The 17118-nt window shown below is 32.6% G+C and overlaps 1 protein-coding gene and 1 non-coding gene across 4 annotated transcripts in view; both read left to right on the top strand.

Moving 5' to 3' along the window:
• Positions 1–17118, top strand: part of LOC130814879 (transportin-1-like) — a 38289-nt gene extending 21171 nt beyond the window's left edge. Inside the window, exons 15-29 of one of the 3 annotated variants that reach the window (XM_057681122.1) lie at positions 1456–1581; positions 1661–1735; positions 1840–1911; positions 1999–2109; positions 4593–4676; positions 5975–6082; positions 11338–11439; positions 11574–11636; positions 11713–11787; positions 14212–14283; positions 14369–14493; positions 14935–14986; positions 15072–15140; positions 15229–15288; positions 16141–17118. In XM_057681122.1, coding sequence (XP_057537105.1) covers positions 1456–1581; positions 1661–1735; positions 1840–1911; positions 1999–2109; positions 4593–4676; positions 5975–6082; positions 11338–11439; positions 11574–11636; positions 11713–11787; positions 14212–14283; positions 14369–14493; positions 14935–14986; positions 15072–15140; positions 15229–15288; positions 16141–16221 — 1275 coding nt within the window. In that variant the 3' untranslated portion in view covers positions 16222–17118. The remainder of the gene's footprint in view (positions 1–1455; positions 1582–1660; positions 1736–1839; positions 1912–1998; positions 2110–4592; positions 4677–5974; positions 6083–11337; positions 11440–11573; positions 11637–11712; positions 11788–14211; positions 14284–14368; positions 14494–14934; positions 14987–15071; positions 15141–15228; positions 15289–16140) is intronic. The other 2 variants (XM_057681121.1, XM_057681123.1) reach the window with 2 other exon arrangements.
• LOC130816729 (U5 spliceosomal RNA) lies at positions 9439–9554 on the top strand. Its single transcript, XR_009043269.1, has one exon. It is a non-coding gene; the product is annotated as a U5 spliceosomal RNA (small nuclear RNA).

Raw genomic sequence — 17118 nt, 5'->3', positions numbered from 1 at the left:
ATATATATATATATATATGTATATATATATATATATACATATATATATATATATATGTATATATATATATATATATATGTATATATATATGTATATATGTATATATATATGTATATATATATATATACATATATATATGTATATATATATATATACATATATATATATATATATATATATATATATATATATATATACATATATATATATACATATATATATATGTATATATATATATATATATATATATATATATATACATATATATATATATATATATATATATATATATATATATATACATATATACATATATATATACATATATACATATATATATATATATATACATATATATATATATATATATATATATATATATATATATATATATATATTCTAGGAAAACACCCCTTTAAGTTGGTATTATTCATGGTTAATTAAATAGTTCGTATTGTTGTAGGGAAATTAACAAAAGGTTATATTATTCACTGTAATTTTACTTTTGGCAAAAAGTGTTATGTTTTAGACACTCTAGTTTTTGAAAAAAAAATTCTAGAAAAATTAAAATAAACTTCAAAAAAAATATTTTAACTTTTACATAAAAATTTGCTTTTCTTCAAAGAAAAGAAATGTTTTTTTCTGGACAAAATGTTTTTGATCAAAATGTTCTAGAGAAATATAAATTAAGAAACTCAAAAATTCAAAAATATAATAAAAATGACAAAAACGTTATACTTATTAGCTAAAAAGGTGTTCCTCAACAAAACTTCAGGAAAAAAACCCAACAAAATTGACTAAAAAATGTTACCTTTTAGAAAAGGTGTTACAAAAGATGTGTTACTTTCTGGACAACATGATTTTATTCCGAAAAATAATTCCAAAAAAAAACAACCGACAAAACTCAAAAAAAAGTATTTCTATCACATTAAAAGGTGTTATTTTTTTGCAAAAAAGTTAGACTTTCTAGACAACGAATTTTTTTACTAAAAAGGGAAAAAAAGCTTCCAGACTAATTGAGAATATTGACAAAAAATGTTACTTTTTTACATAAAAAGGTGTTACTTTTGACAAATAAATGTTATTATCAAGACATTGATTTTTTCAAACTGTTACTTTTTGACAAAAAAATTGGAGAAGGTTGTCTTTTTGTTGTTGCAAACTGCATTAGAAGAAAGGTGATAGGAAGAAAAGACCAGTAGCACCTAGTGCATCTGTGGATGCAGTCTTCTCACTTAATCCAAATATCAGAAACATTGTTATTTGAATATGTTTGTTTTCCTGGACAATAGCCATCATAATTTATAGTATTCTTTATTTATCCACCTAAATAGTGTGTTGCATTGTAAGGTAACAATTCATTTAATGCTTCTCTATAGTAAGAGAATTTTTATTTTCAAATTTCAGAGTTTTTTTTTTAGATTTTTTTAAAATTTTTTTTTGTTGCTATTACAGGGCATTGGTGAGCAGAAGGGGAATGAACAGTTTGATAAAGTACTAACAGGTCTTTTACGAAGAATATTGGACTCAAATAAACGCGTACAGGAAGCTGCTTGTTCAGCTTTTGCGACACTTGAAGAGGTCCCATGCAGTAAATGTTGTGTCCTTAACTCAGATCTAAAGGTGATTTTGATTCTCATTAATGTTTTCTTTTTGTCAGGAAGCTGCTGATGAGCTGGCACCACGGTTAGAAACTATATTGCAGCACTTGATGTGTGCTTTTGAGAAATACCAGGTTTTTTTTTTATTTTTTTATGTTTTCTTTGCTTTATTGCACATGCTTTGTTCTCGAGAAGGTTCTTATTACTGTTCTTTATGTTGCTTTTACACTTTTTGTAGAGAAAAAATTTGAGGATTGTCTATGATGCAATTGGAACATTAGCTGATGCTGTCGGAGGGGAGTTAAATCAGGTCGATTGACATTTCTCATTTGTATTTCTTGATTAGATGCACTTGTGCTAAAATTTTGAGGATTGTCTATGTTTAATTTTATTGCAGCCTAGGCATCTAGAAATCCTAATGCCTCCGTTGATTGCAAAGTGGCAGCAACTCTCTGATTCTGATAGGGATATATTTCCTTTGCTTGAGTGCTTTACGTCCATAGCTCAGGTAATGCCACTTTTAGTTTAGAGCAACTTGCCAATTCTCTTCGTGTGTGGTTTTTTTGGCAAGTGAGTGATCTATAGTACACAGCTTCTGAGTTTGGTGATGTCAGTTGCTAAATTCTTACATCATTTGTGCAACTAGTATTGTTGTGCATGAGTCTATCATGTATTTGGTGATATCTCTATTTGTAGCTTTCTGTCCAATATTCTTATACTGTATTTAACCTTTTTTTCTAGTGGGTTGGGTTAAATAGCTTATCTAGTAGGTGGTCAAATTGGTTAAATTTTGTTTTCCTTGAACCCACCTTTGTTAGAATTCCTAGATTGTATATTTTTCATTTTCACATGATGATCATAGATGGATGCTGCAATAACCATCGATTGTTTGATAGGTAATGGAACTATTTGATTTTTCTTGTGTATAAGCTATTATTTCCAAACCGCCTATCAAAGAAAGTGTAGTTAGCTGTGATATGGCTGCTCTCTTGACATAGTTCTACCACCCTCAACCAAACCAATCAAGAAGGTGAACTACATCCTGTGGCAATTATGTACAAATCAACAAGAAGAACAAGAAGTAAAAGAGAATAAGAAGAAATGTTTTTATTCCAGAGAAAACAAGATAAAAAGTCTTTAAGTGACTCCCGAACTCCTAACAATAAATGTTTTCTTAATTCTGTAGACAAGACTCACGGATCCCTCCATAGTCCCTACCACTATATAGATAAAGAGAAGATCCCACAAACAAAGCACCAAAAACTAAAAAGAGCAAACTACCCTTACAGTCCACATTTCCTCCTTTTATAAGCATAATGTAGAAGAGGGGATAATTTAGTTGCCGTATGAGATGTGTCATGACAAATCTCCATTTCTCCCACTGTTTGGGTTTTCCATTAATAAAACATCTTAGCCTCCACTAAGCGCTTGACCACCTCGGTCCAACCATCAGTTTATGGAACTCAACGCCGTGCACTGCAATTGAAAAATTTCTTACCAGAAAATACTCATAAAGACTATCCCTATCAGTGACAATCAAAGAAGGAAAACCATGAAGACAAACGATTCCCTTGACAAACCAAGCATCCCCACATTGACACACTTCACATAATTTAAAACCTAGCCATTGCCGAGAGTAACCCCAAAATCTTCATTTCCCTCCAATCTTAAACCCAATTTCTCTATGGTACTCCAAGAAATAAAATTGTGTCTTGCCTGGTGATCCATCATTACAACAACCTCACACCCATTAACCATTCTCCGAAGTTCCATTGTGTTGGGAATGTCTATGCCAACTACAACTTTTAATGAAACACTCACCGGAGTCGGGGGATGTTCTTGCTTTTAAAACATTCCTTGTAGGCTTTCGTTTCACCATTCTCTTCGTTAGCCACCATTGATTTTTGGCCTTTTGCACTTGTGACCCAAATGCCACTTTTCATCACAGTTAAAACAAAGCCCCTTCACCCTCTTCCCTTGATAAATCTTGTTTGATATTCTCCTAATATTGCGAACAAGAACTGGATTACTGCTGTTTATAGAAGACTTGGTCGAATTGAACTCTTCAGGTTCATTGCATATAACAATACAAAACCGGTTGAATTGGCTGGGTTTGAAAGAAGAAACACAGTAATTTGGCACAATTGGGTTTAGTAATTATTCCTTCCCCTGAACCCAACGTTACTGGTACCCACTTTAGGCCCACTAGTAGGATTTAATTTGGCTTTAATTCGAACAACCACGATCTCCAACCTCTTGTATTTCCAATTATTTCTCATTTCCTCGTTGCTCACCCTCGATCTCCCATAGAAAATGGACGCAATGTAAGTTTCAAACCCAACACTATGTGAAGTGAAACCTAAATTCCTTCCCATACTTTCCATTCCAACATTTGTTGACTGATTCCCCATGAATCTTAAATTATTCTCCCCATGTGCATACTTAAATATAGTCAATCGTATTGGTCGTATTGTAAATGTTTTTAAATTTATCGAACCCGTATTACCTGCATCGCAAAGGTGTACGAAAAATTTTTTTGGCTATTGCAAGCGATATCTCATGGTTAGGCTAATATATAAAGTTGCAACCGCATCATCACAATTATCGCATCACTGTGCACGTGCCCCCAAATGTGACCGTTACCACATTTTTGTACTACGATTTAAAGTTATTTGTGTAGCTATAGTGAATTTACAAATAGTATTACGACACGTGATACACATCATAATTTTCTTTTGCTTGCTTTTTATCCAAAACTATGAGCTATGATTTTTACGTGTCTAAGAAACTATACAATGTTTTTTAAACCTAGATGAAAGCATGAGCTCTCAGTTCATTTTGCTGCTAATGGGAAATGTTATGGTTGCTGTGTTTGCCTTTGAATAGATGAACTGCGTGAATAAATCGCTATCGTCAATTATGTTTATATTCTAATCTTGGCTGGATGTTGGGTTATAAAAACTTGAAGATTGATTATTACATCTTTTTCAGGCACTGGGTCCAGGATTTTCCCAGTTTGCCGAGCCTGTTTTTCAGAGGTGCATAAACATCATCCAGACACAACAAATGACAAAGGTACTTTATTTTGGATAGACATGGTTGTTTTTGTGCCAAATGATGGGTGGTTGCATTGCATAGAAAAACTTCTTTTATAATTAATGTTTTTTTATCGCGCACGTTATTTGTTTCTATCTCTTCAATGTTTATTCTTTGAAAACTGTTAAAGCTAATATGCCGTGTCTTTGTATTGCAAACACATTACGATGCCAAAGCCTTAATCCTAACAATATGATTTTGAAAAACGAATATTATACTTTATTTGGATATATTTTATAATAATCTACAACTAAAATTAATACCATCAATCATCTATGTATATTTTGCTCCTTCATTTCATCCTATCAATTATTTTATGCTCCTGCAAATCTGTATTGCAAACAAAATAGTACATTTAAAACAAAGTGGTATGAGGTATGCCATTTTTAGATCTCATTGATTTGCATGCCTTGTAATTTGAGATTTGGAAACAAATGCTCTTGATTTTTTTGTTATAAATTAAACAATGTTTTTTGCTCTCAATGAACAAGTTCAAGTTGGATATGTAGAAAGATTAGTCACTTCATTGAGATGAAAGATTAAAATTCGGGTTTTTATGAAACTCTTTAAAATTATCTTTGGTAAACTATAAATGAAGAATCATATTTATATACTCTTAGAAATGAAAGTTAGCATATTGAAGGTTATTAACTTTTTTTGTTCATTTCTTCATATTTCTGAATACTTTTGGAACTCTGGGTGTGTTGATGAAAGCAAACCTTATCACACAAGTACTTTACGAAATTTAATGAGCATATTGTTGATTTTTAGTTGCATAAAAATGCTTGTAAATTTATCTGGATTTTTCTATCTTATGCCACAAAGCACATGATAAGATATTGAAAATTTCGAGAAATGGGTCTTGTCTCAGTTGAAGCAAGTATCTCCTTTTCAAGTATGGTTTTGAAATCAAATCTCATTAAGCCCTCCCCTTTCCTCAGCCTACCTTAAAAAGTTTGTGAAATGTACAATGAAATGTGAAATCACCAAAATTCAATTGGAAAAAAGTAGAAGTAATAAGTAAGGAAAGAATAAAGAAAGAGAAAATGAAAGAGAAAGAAGCAAAATGATATTGATTAATTATTTCAATTTCCAATGCAACTTTAATGTACTTATCCAATGGCTTATGGCTTAATAGTTTGTTTTTATTGCTTTCTAAATATGTCAACTGTTAGGTGAAGCACCCTTTTGTTTAAAATTTCCCCTTTAATTCTCGTATAATGGTGGAACTTTGGCCTGAAAGTGATATACTAATAATAGTTATTGTTCATGTTTAGGGAAATACAGGTTCTGCTGGTGTTCAGTATGACAAAGAGTTTGTTGTGTGCTCTCTAGATTTGCTTTCTGGAATGGTAGAGGGCCTTGGTAGTGGCATAGAGAGTTTGGTAATCTTTTCTTGTGCTTTTGTACTTTATTTCATTGGTTCTAGTTCCTCTAAGTTCTTTTTGGTAGCCAAATAATTATTGTCCCTATCCCAAACAATAAGAAAGAAAATAAACATGCACTCGCGGAAAAAAAAAAAAGGAATAAACACTGCTTTTTTTTCCAACTACAGAAAGAGTAACCCAAAATAGTGGAAACTCGATCAAAATTTTTTCCAACTACAGTTTAATAAGCATTTTTTTCCAACTATAGAAAGAGTAACGCAAAACCACCCAAAATAGTGGAAACTCGATCAAAATTTTTTAGTAAGTAAATAAAAAAAAAGATGTCTACTCAACTAAAAATAGAGAAACCATTACGACCCCCTTTCCATGTTTCATCAGATTATGAACAAAATCAACTCTTTTCTCATTAGTTTGTTACCTCTGGTACGAATCTTTGTAACCAACAATTTATTTCTCCTTCGTTCCTTAAAGTTGTTTCCACAAGGAATGTTTATGGGATTTAAGAAGAATAGAATCTTTTAGATGGATATATTATTTTATTTAATAATAAATTTAATGGAGAAAAGTGGGGACATAAGCATTAAAAATATAAAACAAAGTTGGTGGAAAAAATATGAGGACCACAATTATTAAAAAATGTGTATCTCAAGTTAGCATAAACATGTGAGAACCATAAACAATATAAAAATATTAAAACAGTTAGTTGTAAATATATGGGGATCATAAGCATTGATAAAATATTAAAATAAGCATGAACAAGGTTTAATATGTTCAAAATTTGTGATATATATAGAAAAATTCTTTTGGGGAATAACAAATGGAACGAGCTAAATTCGCAAATGGATACAACTTTAAGGAACAAAGGGAATATGTTCGATGGACTATTATTCGATTGCCATCTTCATAAAAAAACATGTAATCATCAACACAAGATTTATCGATTTGTTAAATTTGAACATCTTTACGATACGGGTAATATCAATTCTATAAATTTGAAAACTTTACGTTACAGTTGATACAATACGATGATGTTTTGTTTTTGCACTATGTTTGCTGCTATGAGAATAGCTAAAAGGTATTTCGAAAAATGTGTCATGACATTATGTAACAGTATGATTCAGTGAAATAATCGATTGAGTTATCAGCTACTACACTGCAAATTTGTGTACCATTACATCAAGAGAGTTTACGTTCAGGCATATGTACATTCCTGTCTACATACATTGCTTGAACTACATACAAAATACATACTATTTTAAGAATTAGAGAAATCTTGCAGAAATATTTATTAGTGAGTAAGAGAGCACATATGGAGTCAATTGTAGCACATAGACTACATTCTTGTCCTTCCTTTCACTCAGCATTTCAGGATACGGTCTTTGATTCAATCTTCTTTGATTCCTTGGCTTTAGGCTTGAATACAAGCTTTGTTATTGCATCAGGAGAAGTTTGGGAATATCAGATTTCTTTAAAGCAATCTTAATCTTTACATTAAGTATTGACCATTTCTTGAACCTTGTACGAGCTTAGATCTTCTTTCTTAGTATATTGAAGAGGGTTTTGTTATACGTTGTTGGAGCCAACAGGCCCAACACTTCATCTCATAAAATGAGAAGTGAGGCTAGAGAACTACCGAAGAGATATAAATGGTTTTCTCTTGTTTTTCTTTTTTCCTAATGAAACAACAAAAAGGTTATCCTCGATTGTTGAGATTTATGGTGACTCGAGTGCAATTGATTGTGCATTTATGTGTGAACTCATGGGATAGAATTCTATGGAGTATTTAATGTGTATTTTAAGTGAGTAACTTAATGTGTGTTGAAGAAGTGGAAAAGATGCTCTACTATGCTAGGTCGAGCAAAGTTGTCAGAATGCCCACTGAAAGTCGCTCAACCAGGCCGCTAGACCAAGCGAGCTCAAGGGTGGGTCGAGCGAACAAACAGAATGTATCCAGTAGCTTCCTGTAGCCCGCTCGACCGAGCAAGCTCTCTGTTTTGGTCGAGCGGTTCCTCTGATGTTCCTAGGATGCTTTTTTGACTCTTCAAGTGCTTGGGGTTGTTTCATTGTCATTTATTCATAACTTTAATGTATTAAATGTTGCTTAGTAGAGCTGTTCAAAACAGAACTGACCCGAAAATCCGACCCGAAATCGAAAATTATCCGACCCGAAAAAATTTAAGTTTTTTAGGTTTACCGAACCGCAATTACCCGAACCGATACTTCACTCGAACCGTTTGATAACCGAAAAGGGCAAAATCGAACTCGAACTGCAACCGAATTTTATAACCGACATATAAACCTTAACCGATGTTACCCGAACTGAACAGTGATCGACCCGAGTCAAATCCGACCCGAATTATGCACGTAACCGAATGTAACCTGACTAAAACCGATTATTAATCGAACTGTTTTTAACCTGAACTGATACAAACCCGAACTGATTGTAAATCGAACTGTTATAAATCCGAATCAAATTTTCACCTAATTTTAGCAAATTAAGTCCAATTTCAGTTTTCTAATAATACGGAAAAAGGAAGAACACAAGTTCTATACAGAAGAGATTATATATATATATATATATATATATATATATATATATATATATATATATATAATATATACATATATATATATACATATATATATATATATACATATATATATATATATATATATATATAAATATATAGATATATATATATATATATATATACATATATACATATATATATATATATACATACATATATATATATATATATATAATATATACATATATATATATACATATATACATAATATATATATACATATATATATATATATATATATATATATATATATATATATATATATATATATATATATATATATATATATATATATATATATATATATATATATATATATATATATTTAGGGTTGGCAAAAGCTGACCCGACCTGCTAACCTGATCTGAAATCGACTCGAAATTAGCGGGTTTGGGTTTAGATTTTTGACCCAATTAATTAAATGGGTCAACCCGACCTGATCTGTTTATTAAATCGGTTAGGTTCAGGTTGAATATTTAAACACGAAAAAAACCTATTTAACCTATTTATTAAATTTAAGACGGATCAACATTTGCCTAATACTTCGTAAAACTAAGATAATACCAATTACCATGTATTGAGGGATTTGTCAGCTGAAGATGACTTTGAATAAGAAAGGAAGTTGTCCCACATCGGCTAAGGAATTTGTCAGCTGAAGATGACTTTTAATAACAAAGGAAGTTGTCCCACATCGGCTATGAAAGATACTAATAAAAGAAAAATCCTTTAAATCACTTCCACAGATCTCATACCAACTTACACAGCCACGCCGTGAGCACAAAGCGAACTATTCTTTCGCCTTTTACTAAAGAATACCGTGTGCTCGCTGCATTAAGTGGCATACGTTTATTTTTGGAGGAAGCCTTTAATTAAGGTTAAATGGGTCAAATGACCTGAAATATATGAATTTAATGACCTAAAAAAAAAGTAGGTTAAATGGGTCATTAGCAGGTTGATCCGATCTGCTATAGATCAGGTCGGGGTTTCAATTTTTGACCCATTAATTAAATGGGTCAAATTCAGGTTAAGGGTTTATTGACCCATTTATATATGATTCGAACCTAAAAATGATCCAACCCGACCTGTTTGACACCCCTATCTGCTATATCTGATAAAACAATCGGTAATTATTTTTTGTAAGTAAATGAGCATACATCAATTAAAAACCTGACTATTAACTTATTTCGATATTGACCTGATCAATAGTTATCCGTAACCGATAACTACTCGAAAAATAAAGCTCGAATCCGATCTGTACCCGAAAAAACCGAACCAATTAGTAATCGTTGACAACCCCAGACCGAGTGACACTCGACACGAACTTCAACCGACACCGAACTGATGCTAACCCGATAGCTTGTATAACCGATCTCTAACCGAACCGTGACTAACCGACTCGACCCGAGTGTGATCCATTGTAACACACAGCCGAAAAATAACCGATCCGAAATGCAACCGAACCGAATAACACCCGTCCGAAACCGACCCGATCAACCGAATGAACACCTCTATTGCTTAGTGTGATCTTCCCTATAAATAGGGAGCTCATTTGTTCATCCAAACACATCAAACACAAACCCCTAAGCCTAAACTCATACCCTTTACATTCTCTTACATCATTCGCAATACTTCATTGTATGAGTTGTATTTCTCAATTGTTATAATATAAACAAGACACTACATACCACGGAGGACATAGCCATCATTAGGTGAACCTCCTTAAATTGTTGTGTTCTTTTTGCATTATTTTATTTCCTTTGAACATTGGTAAGTCATTGAAATTATAATGGTTCATCAAGTTACTTCGAACCTTGCGATCTTGGTGACATTAGAGGTTAAGTTTTTCTTAGACTCTAATCAAGCAATTATTTCACATATAATTTAATCTCATTTGTATTTTGGGATGTCTCATATGTTTTGCCTTATTTCCTTATAATGAAATGGACCCTACTAATTTATTTTAATTTCATCCATACATTTCAATTCTATTTTAGTATTATCCATACAATTCAATTGCTATCTTCATTTGTTACCAAATGCTCTCCTTCCCTTTAAAATACCCTATATGCAAATAATGCAAACTCAAGGGCACAAAGTATTAAAACTCTTTAGTGTTATGAAGCAAGGGACATATGTAGCCGTCTACATGAACTAAAATCAATTAATGTGAGACAGTATTCAAGACCCCATTAGTACTAATCTACAACTAAGAAATCCATTCAAAAATCATCCCCATATACTCCCTCCGTCCCACTCGATTTGCATCAATTTCGATTTTGGGTTGTCCAACTCATTTTGCATCATTTTCTTATTTGGAAATGGACATGATCATCTTCTTTTAATCTCAACCACACATTTAAAGTCTCTTTTAATATCATATACACAATTCATTCTCTTTTTTCGTTTGATATCATATTTTCATAATTTCCCATTATTTCTTAAAAATCACTATCTTTTCTCTTTGATTCAATGGACTATGGAGCCAATGTTTTGGACCTGTAAGGTTTACTTTTCTCTCAACCTAAAAATGGGAACAAAAAAGCATGCTTGCATAAACAATTATGATTTGAACGACTAATATACATACTTTTTAAATTCTTCATTTCTTAGAGATTCATTTAACCTATATCACTATTATCTTATGGTGTGATTGCTAAACAGGTGTCACAGAGCATTTTGAGAGATTTGCTTTTGCAATGTTGTTTGGACGATTCTCCTGATGTTAAACAAAGTGCTTTTGCACTTCTTGGTGATCTTGCAAGAGTAAGTATTCATATCGAGTTACTATTTGTTAATATAATTGCATTTTGACAAAATCTGTGTGGTTACCATCTCCTGTGTAATTCCTGCTTCACCCTTTCCAGATTATAGATCATGTTTTTTTTTTTTGTGCATAGGTTTGTCCTGTTCATCTTCGCCCTTGTTTGCCACAGTTTCTTGATGTTACGGCGAAGCAACTGGTAGGTTGATATAGCTTCTGAATGTTTGTTTTGTCTTCAATTGTAACCATTGTTTCTGCCTTTTTATCCTTGCCAGGAAATTTCCAACTTGAAAGAGACAATTTCTGTAGCTAATAATGCTTGTTGGGCGATTGGTGAATTAGCAGTCAAGGTATGTGTGCCCCTTTTCTGTATCAAGATGACTTGAAAATTTTGAAAAGGAGATTAATTTGAATAATTTGAGCACTCATGTGTCTTACCCTTTAGTTGTTCAGCCAGTCTCCTGAGAGAGCTTCTATTTGAGAGACGTCTTTCAGGCCCAGCCCATTAAAACTTAATTAAACTAAAAGATGATAACAAGCTGACCAAATTAGGGATGGTCTCTCAAATAGACCTTCTTTCACATGAATTTGTGTTAGTTCTTGCTAATATCTCTTACAACAACCATAAACATAATTAACTAAAGGTGTATCTAGTATAAGGCAAAATTATTATCATTATATTTTCCTACATCCATTGAAAATATATGACACATGAGCAACAATGCCATATCATTAATCCTAATAATATAGGATCTATATGAAACAAAACAACTCAGCATTGGAGATCGTCGCTAATCCAAATTTAAAATGTATGATATTATTGAAGTATATATTAATGCACCTCACTCTTTTTCTCACATGAAATTATCGTAAAAAAGTTCTCTCGTGAGGCGAAGAAAATTTGAAGTTGAAGGATCACTTTGAAGAGTATAATAAAGTTGATGGCCTAACCATAGCTTTTGGACATAGTTGAGATTCACTACTCCATATGTTTAAAGATCGAAATTAATTGCATGTCATAAGCCTAGGTTCATCTTAACTTTCCCCATGTGTTACTTATGGAATACTTAGCAGTTGGCTCGACTAATTGAGTTGAGAAACCCAAAAACTCAATTAGGTAGCTTCATCACAATGTGAAAAATACAAATTCAATCACGATGAAAATAAAAGTTGCGAAATGGCTTTTACGATAAATGTGGATTGTTTCGTGGTTGTTGCAACCAATATTTCAGTCGTAGTAAGCGCAAAACCTTTACAATATGGGTGCCATACGGAGATAAATGCAATAGTTTGCACTAGTTTATAAATTTACAGATCAATTTGAAAGACCAAACTTTGACTCAAGAAACTTACAACGTCTTAATCAAAATAAATGATTAAAAATATTTGAAGTTCAATGTTTTTGGATAAACTACTAAATTGGTTATGAACAAGTTAGTTGAGAATTTATGAGAGTTACTTGAGCACTTATTAGCTAGTGAGTGGCTTGCTTAATCAGAAGATATATTTTGAATTTGAACCCTTCATAAATAATGAAATTTGATTTCAGTTTAATAATTCAACACTAATGCCAAAGCAACAATCTCAACAACATGGGATCAATTACATGAAACAAAAAAATCAACCCTACCATTAATGCATTGAATTAATAATTAATATAGGAATCTAGAATTGGAAAAGATGAGGGGGACAAGTGAAAATGAATATTAAATAACTGCTCTCAGGAACTCTAGACTTTTTTTTAATAAATAAAAGAAGGCATAGTATATTTAGTGCCCGGCGTACACATATTTGTATATTTATTTCTATGAGTAGACACTCCTCCAACCCTATTCAGGTTTGGCCTCGACTAATGGAGTAGTGTTTTGTTTTCAAGGGAATATGTATCACACATTGGTAGCCTCTTCCAAAGCTATCATATTTTCATACTTTTTCAATTTGATGTCAGCTTCTCTATTCTTTTTGTCCAGCCACGTTCTGCAATCCGGTAATATCCGTCCCTAATCACCACGAAACGCGACCCAAATCGCTCAAGGTGACATCCCGGTGTAGAAGGCCTTTTTTAAAAGGTATTTTGACCGTCATTTACAAATCAAAAAAAAAGAAGGAAGGAAAAACAAGATGAAACCTTGAAAACTTAAAAAAAAATCCACTTAAAATAATTTCTTTATGCAAAAAAATCATTTTAAGTTAAATTTGTTATTAAATATACTTTTTATACATAATGTATCTCGTACCCAATCGTTTCCCAGTCAATCTAGGTTGTATTCCTTGTTCCCGTTCATGTAGCCCGTTCCAAACTGAATGTCTTTCTAGGTAACAACAGTTAGATGCATTAGAAGGGAAAAGATATATCGGTATAACTGAGAGCTTAATCGAGACTTTCCTGCCCTGAATCTGGCAGTTGGGTCTTGTGTTTAACTTGAAGTTTGCTTCTAGGGTCTGATGTTGAAGTTAGGTTTTCCTATTAATCTATACAAAGTATTTGAAAAGCATTCAAGGCGCTGGATATATACTACAAAATCATAAAGTTTATTCTTTTATCTATAGTGGAGAGACCTAGCAATTATTCGATTGTAAAAGGGATTTTTTGTCAGAGGTGGTTGATTGATTGACATTTTTTATGTTGCATCTCTATATTGTTTCCTTTAAATATTCCTCATGACATTTTCGGTTTGAATCACGTTTATAGCTAGTGCTGGTTGGTTTCTTTCGATTCATTTATCTTGCTTGTTTGTATGTAATTGAAGCTTTTAGTAATCCATCATTTTCAGGTTCCGCAAGATATCTCCCAAGTTTTAATGACAGTTACCTCTTCCCTAGTTCTAATACTTCAGCATGCACAGGTGACTGACCTTTTTTAAATTTGTGCAAGCCTTGAAGAGTCTATTCTAATTTTTCGTAGATAACTTTGATTTTTGCTCTCTTCAGGAGCTTAATAAATCCCTTACAGAGAACGCTACTATTACTCTTGGAAGATTTGCCTGGGCTTGTCCAGAGCAAGTATCGCCACATATGGAGCATTTTATGCAACCATGGTGCAAAGCATTGGCCATGTGAGTACCTTTGTCAGTGATCACATCATGACCCCCTTTTTAGATTTTTCACATAAAAATGGAATGAAAAATCATTCTGTCCAATAGAGTATCTTTTCTGCTAGATTATTACATTATCTGTGTTGTATGATCATTACTATTTTATTGACTGGTATGATTTCAAGACTGTTTTGCTGTTGGCTACTCTTTGGAGCTGGACATGTTGGGGAAAAGTGCTGAAAAAAATACAAAATTAGGGAACATTTTGGATTAGAAAGAGAAATAGAAACAGCATTACTTTCGGGTGCACTGGGTTTTGTTGACTAATGTATGCACAAATAATTGCACTCACACTTGTGAGTGAGTGCCTATTTCTTACATACTATGAGTAAATAGTTTTTTGGGTAATGGTTCATAATTTGACTGGACTTGAGGCATTCTGTTAATCAATCACTGTGGCAGGATTCGTGATGACATTGAAAAAGAAGATGCTTTTCGAGGTTTATGTGCGATGGTAAGTGTATTTATGTTGGTTTGTTATTTTTTTTTTTTTGGCTTGCTGTTGTAGTCTTTTATTAGATTTATCTTACACCTTTCAGGTTAAAAGGAATCCTAATGCAGCTTTGAGTTCACTACCCTTTTTGTTCAAAGCAATTGCAAGTTGGCATGTGAGAATATCTTTTATTTTTGTCTCTTGAAAAGATATTGGAAAAACATGCTTCCAGCTGTTTACTTTTTTTGCTTCCTTGACAACAGGAAATTAGAAGCCCGGATCTGCACAATGAAGTATGTCAGGTGTTGCATGGCTATAAACAGGTTTGTGGTGTCTCTGTATCTTAGTTCTTCATTCATTAAGTTTCTTGGAACGTTAATCAATATATGATAAAGTAATTAACAATAGTTGAAATGTTGTAGATGGCAAAATAACATTAGGCGACACTTCTAAACAATATTAGCCCAAAAAGGTTATCTTCACATAATTACGATTTGGTCATTCTTAGCAGACCTAGTGTTCTTTCCTGTGTCTTCATTGAAAAGTGTACTTCAACATTCATTTGACTTACTATATTGAACTTAGAGCTTCTCTTTATTTTTTAGGCTGGTAATGAAACTGACTGTATAGTATAACACGAACATATGGATTAACAATCATTATTTTCGATTTGTTTACTTAAAGGATTTGAAGAAAAAGGATTTATTAGATTTATTTGGGAGTGGTTTGGGGAAGAGGAGGGAAGTGGAATGATTTAGTTTTCTCCTTTTGTCAGAAATCAGTCAAAGTTAAGAAAGATTTGGAAGTAAAGTTGAAATCTGCTTCTCCCTCCCCTCCCTTCCTCTTCCCTCCCCTCACCATCTTTACCCCTTCATTGCTATCCAAATGCTTTATAAATTCTCAGATAAGCATCATACTTTTGTGTGTATAGTACCCAGATGCATCGTGCAAAATCTTTTATGAAACTGTCAACTACGATCTAAGTTGTAGCACAGTTTCATTGTTTAGAAATCATGTGCAGCTTTCATATTCTGAACTGGAATTCCAATTTACAAGTATTTTAGGTGTGCAAGCCGTACAATTTGTACACAGTATGTCCTTGTATGTGTTGCTGAATTCTGATTGATGACATTTTGAACACAGAGAAGGTTAAGCTTTGTTTCTTGTGTTGCTAGATGCTCGGGACGCAATGGGACCAATGTATCTCCTCTTTGGAGCCACAAGTGAAGGAGAAATTGTCGAAGTATCAAATATAGAATTTGTCATTATTCAATTCAGACATCTGAATATTTGTCATCCCCAAGTCTCATGATATCACTGTTTTGATTCTAATCCGCTCCAAGACTGGTGACTCCGATTTTTGGCATAGCAACACAAATATGAAGCTCAGGTTCCCTCTGAGTGATAAAGTGAATAGAAGATTTGCGTGGGACATACATGCTGTGAACTGGTCTTAGTAGCTTTGGTTTTTTGGGTTTGGCTTCTCTTTCATATATTTGGATATTGAAGAGAAGTAATGTATCATTGTCTATGTGTACATTCTTCATGATATACCGAGGCAAAATACTTTTTTCCATTCATTTGATTATGTTGGTCGGAACAGAAATCAAGTTTCCTACAAGTTTTGATGCATTTAGTCCCATAAGTTATGATGAAAACATTGTCTTGCAGTAGTTTTTCATGATTTGTTAGAATTCATTTATATTTTTTGTCATTCCTGTACTTTGAATGATAAACATTGTTCTCAAGTGAATTTTCATGTATACTTTCAGTTTGTCAGAAACATATTGGTACTTTTCTTTTGGTGTTTATGTATGTTCATGCTTTTTATACTTTTCGAAGTGTCACATGATCAACGTTCATCATCATCAACCCAATAATCCGCTCGAAAATAGGGTTTGTTTGAGGGAAGGTTACAAATAATTCATACCTACAACTCTTGGAAGAGAGTGCCAGAGGAATGTGGTTAATCTTACCCCAAAAGATAAAAGCCATGCATAGAGAAGAATATGAGTGATATTCTTACCTCAAGAGCAAAAATACTTGAATAAAAATAACATTAGCCAAAACTCGGGTTGAAACAAAATAATAATCAACGTTCTTTAGAATGTCTGTTTCAGCTGTTTATAAAATTTATAAAATATTGCCTCAAC

This window comes from Amaranthus tricolor, chromosome 6 (assembly GCF_026212465.1).
Source record: "Amaranthus tricolor cultivar Red isolate AtriRed21 chromosome 6, ASM2621246v1, whole genome shotgun sequence".
Taxonomy (NCBI): domain Eukaryota; kingdom Viridiplantae; phylum Streptophyta; class Magnoliopsida; order Caryophyllales; family Amaranthaceae; genus Amaranthus; species Amaranthus tricolor.
Note: the sequence above shows the minus strand (reverse complement) of the source record. Positions and strands in the feature narration are given on the sequence as shown.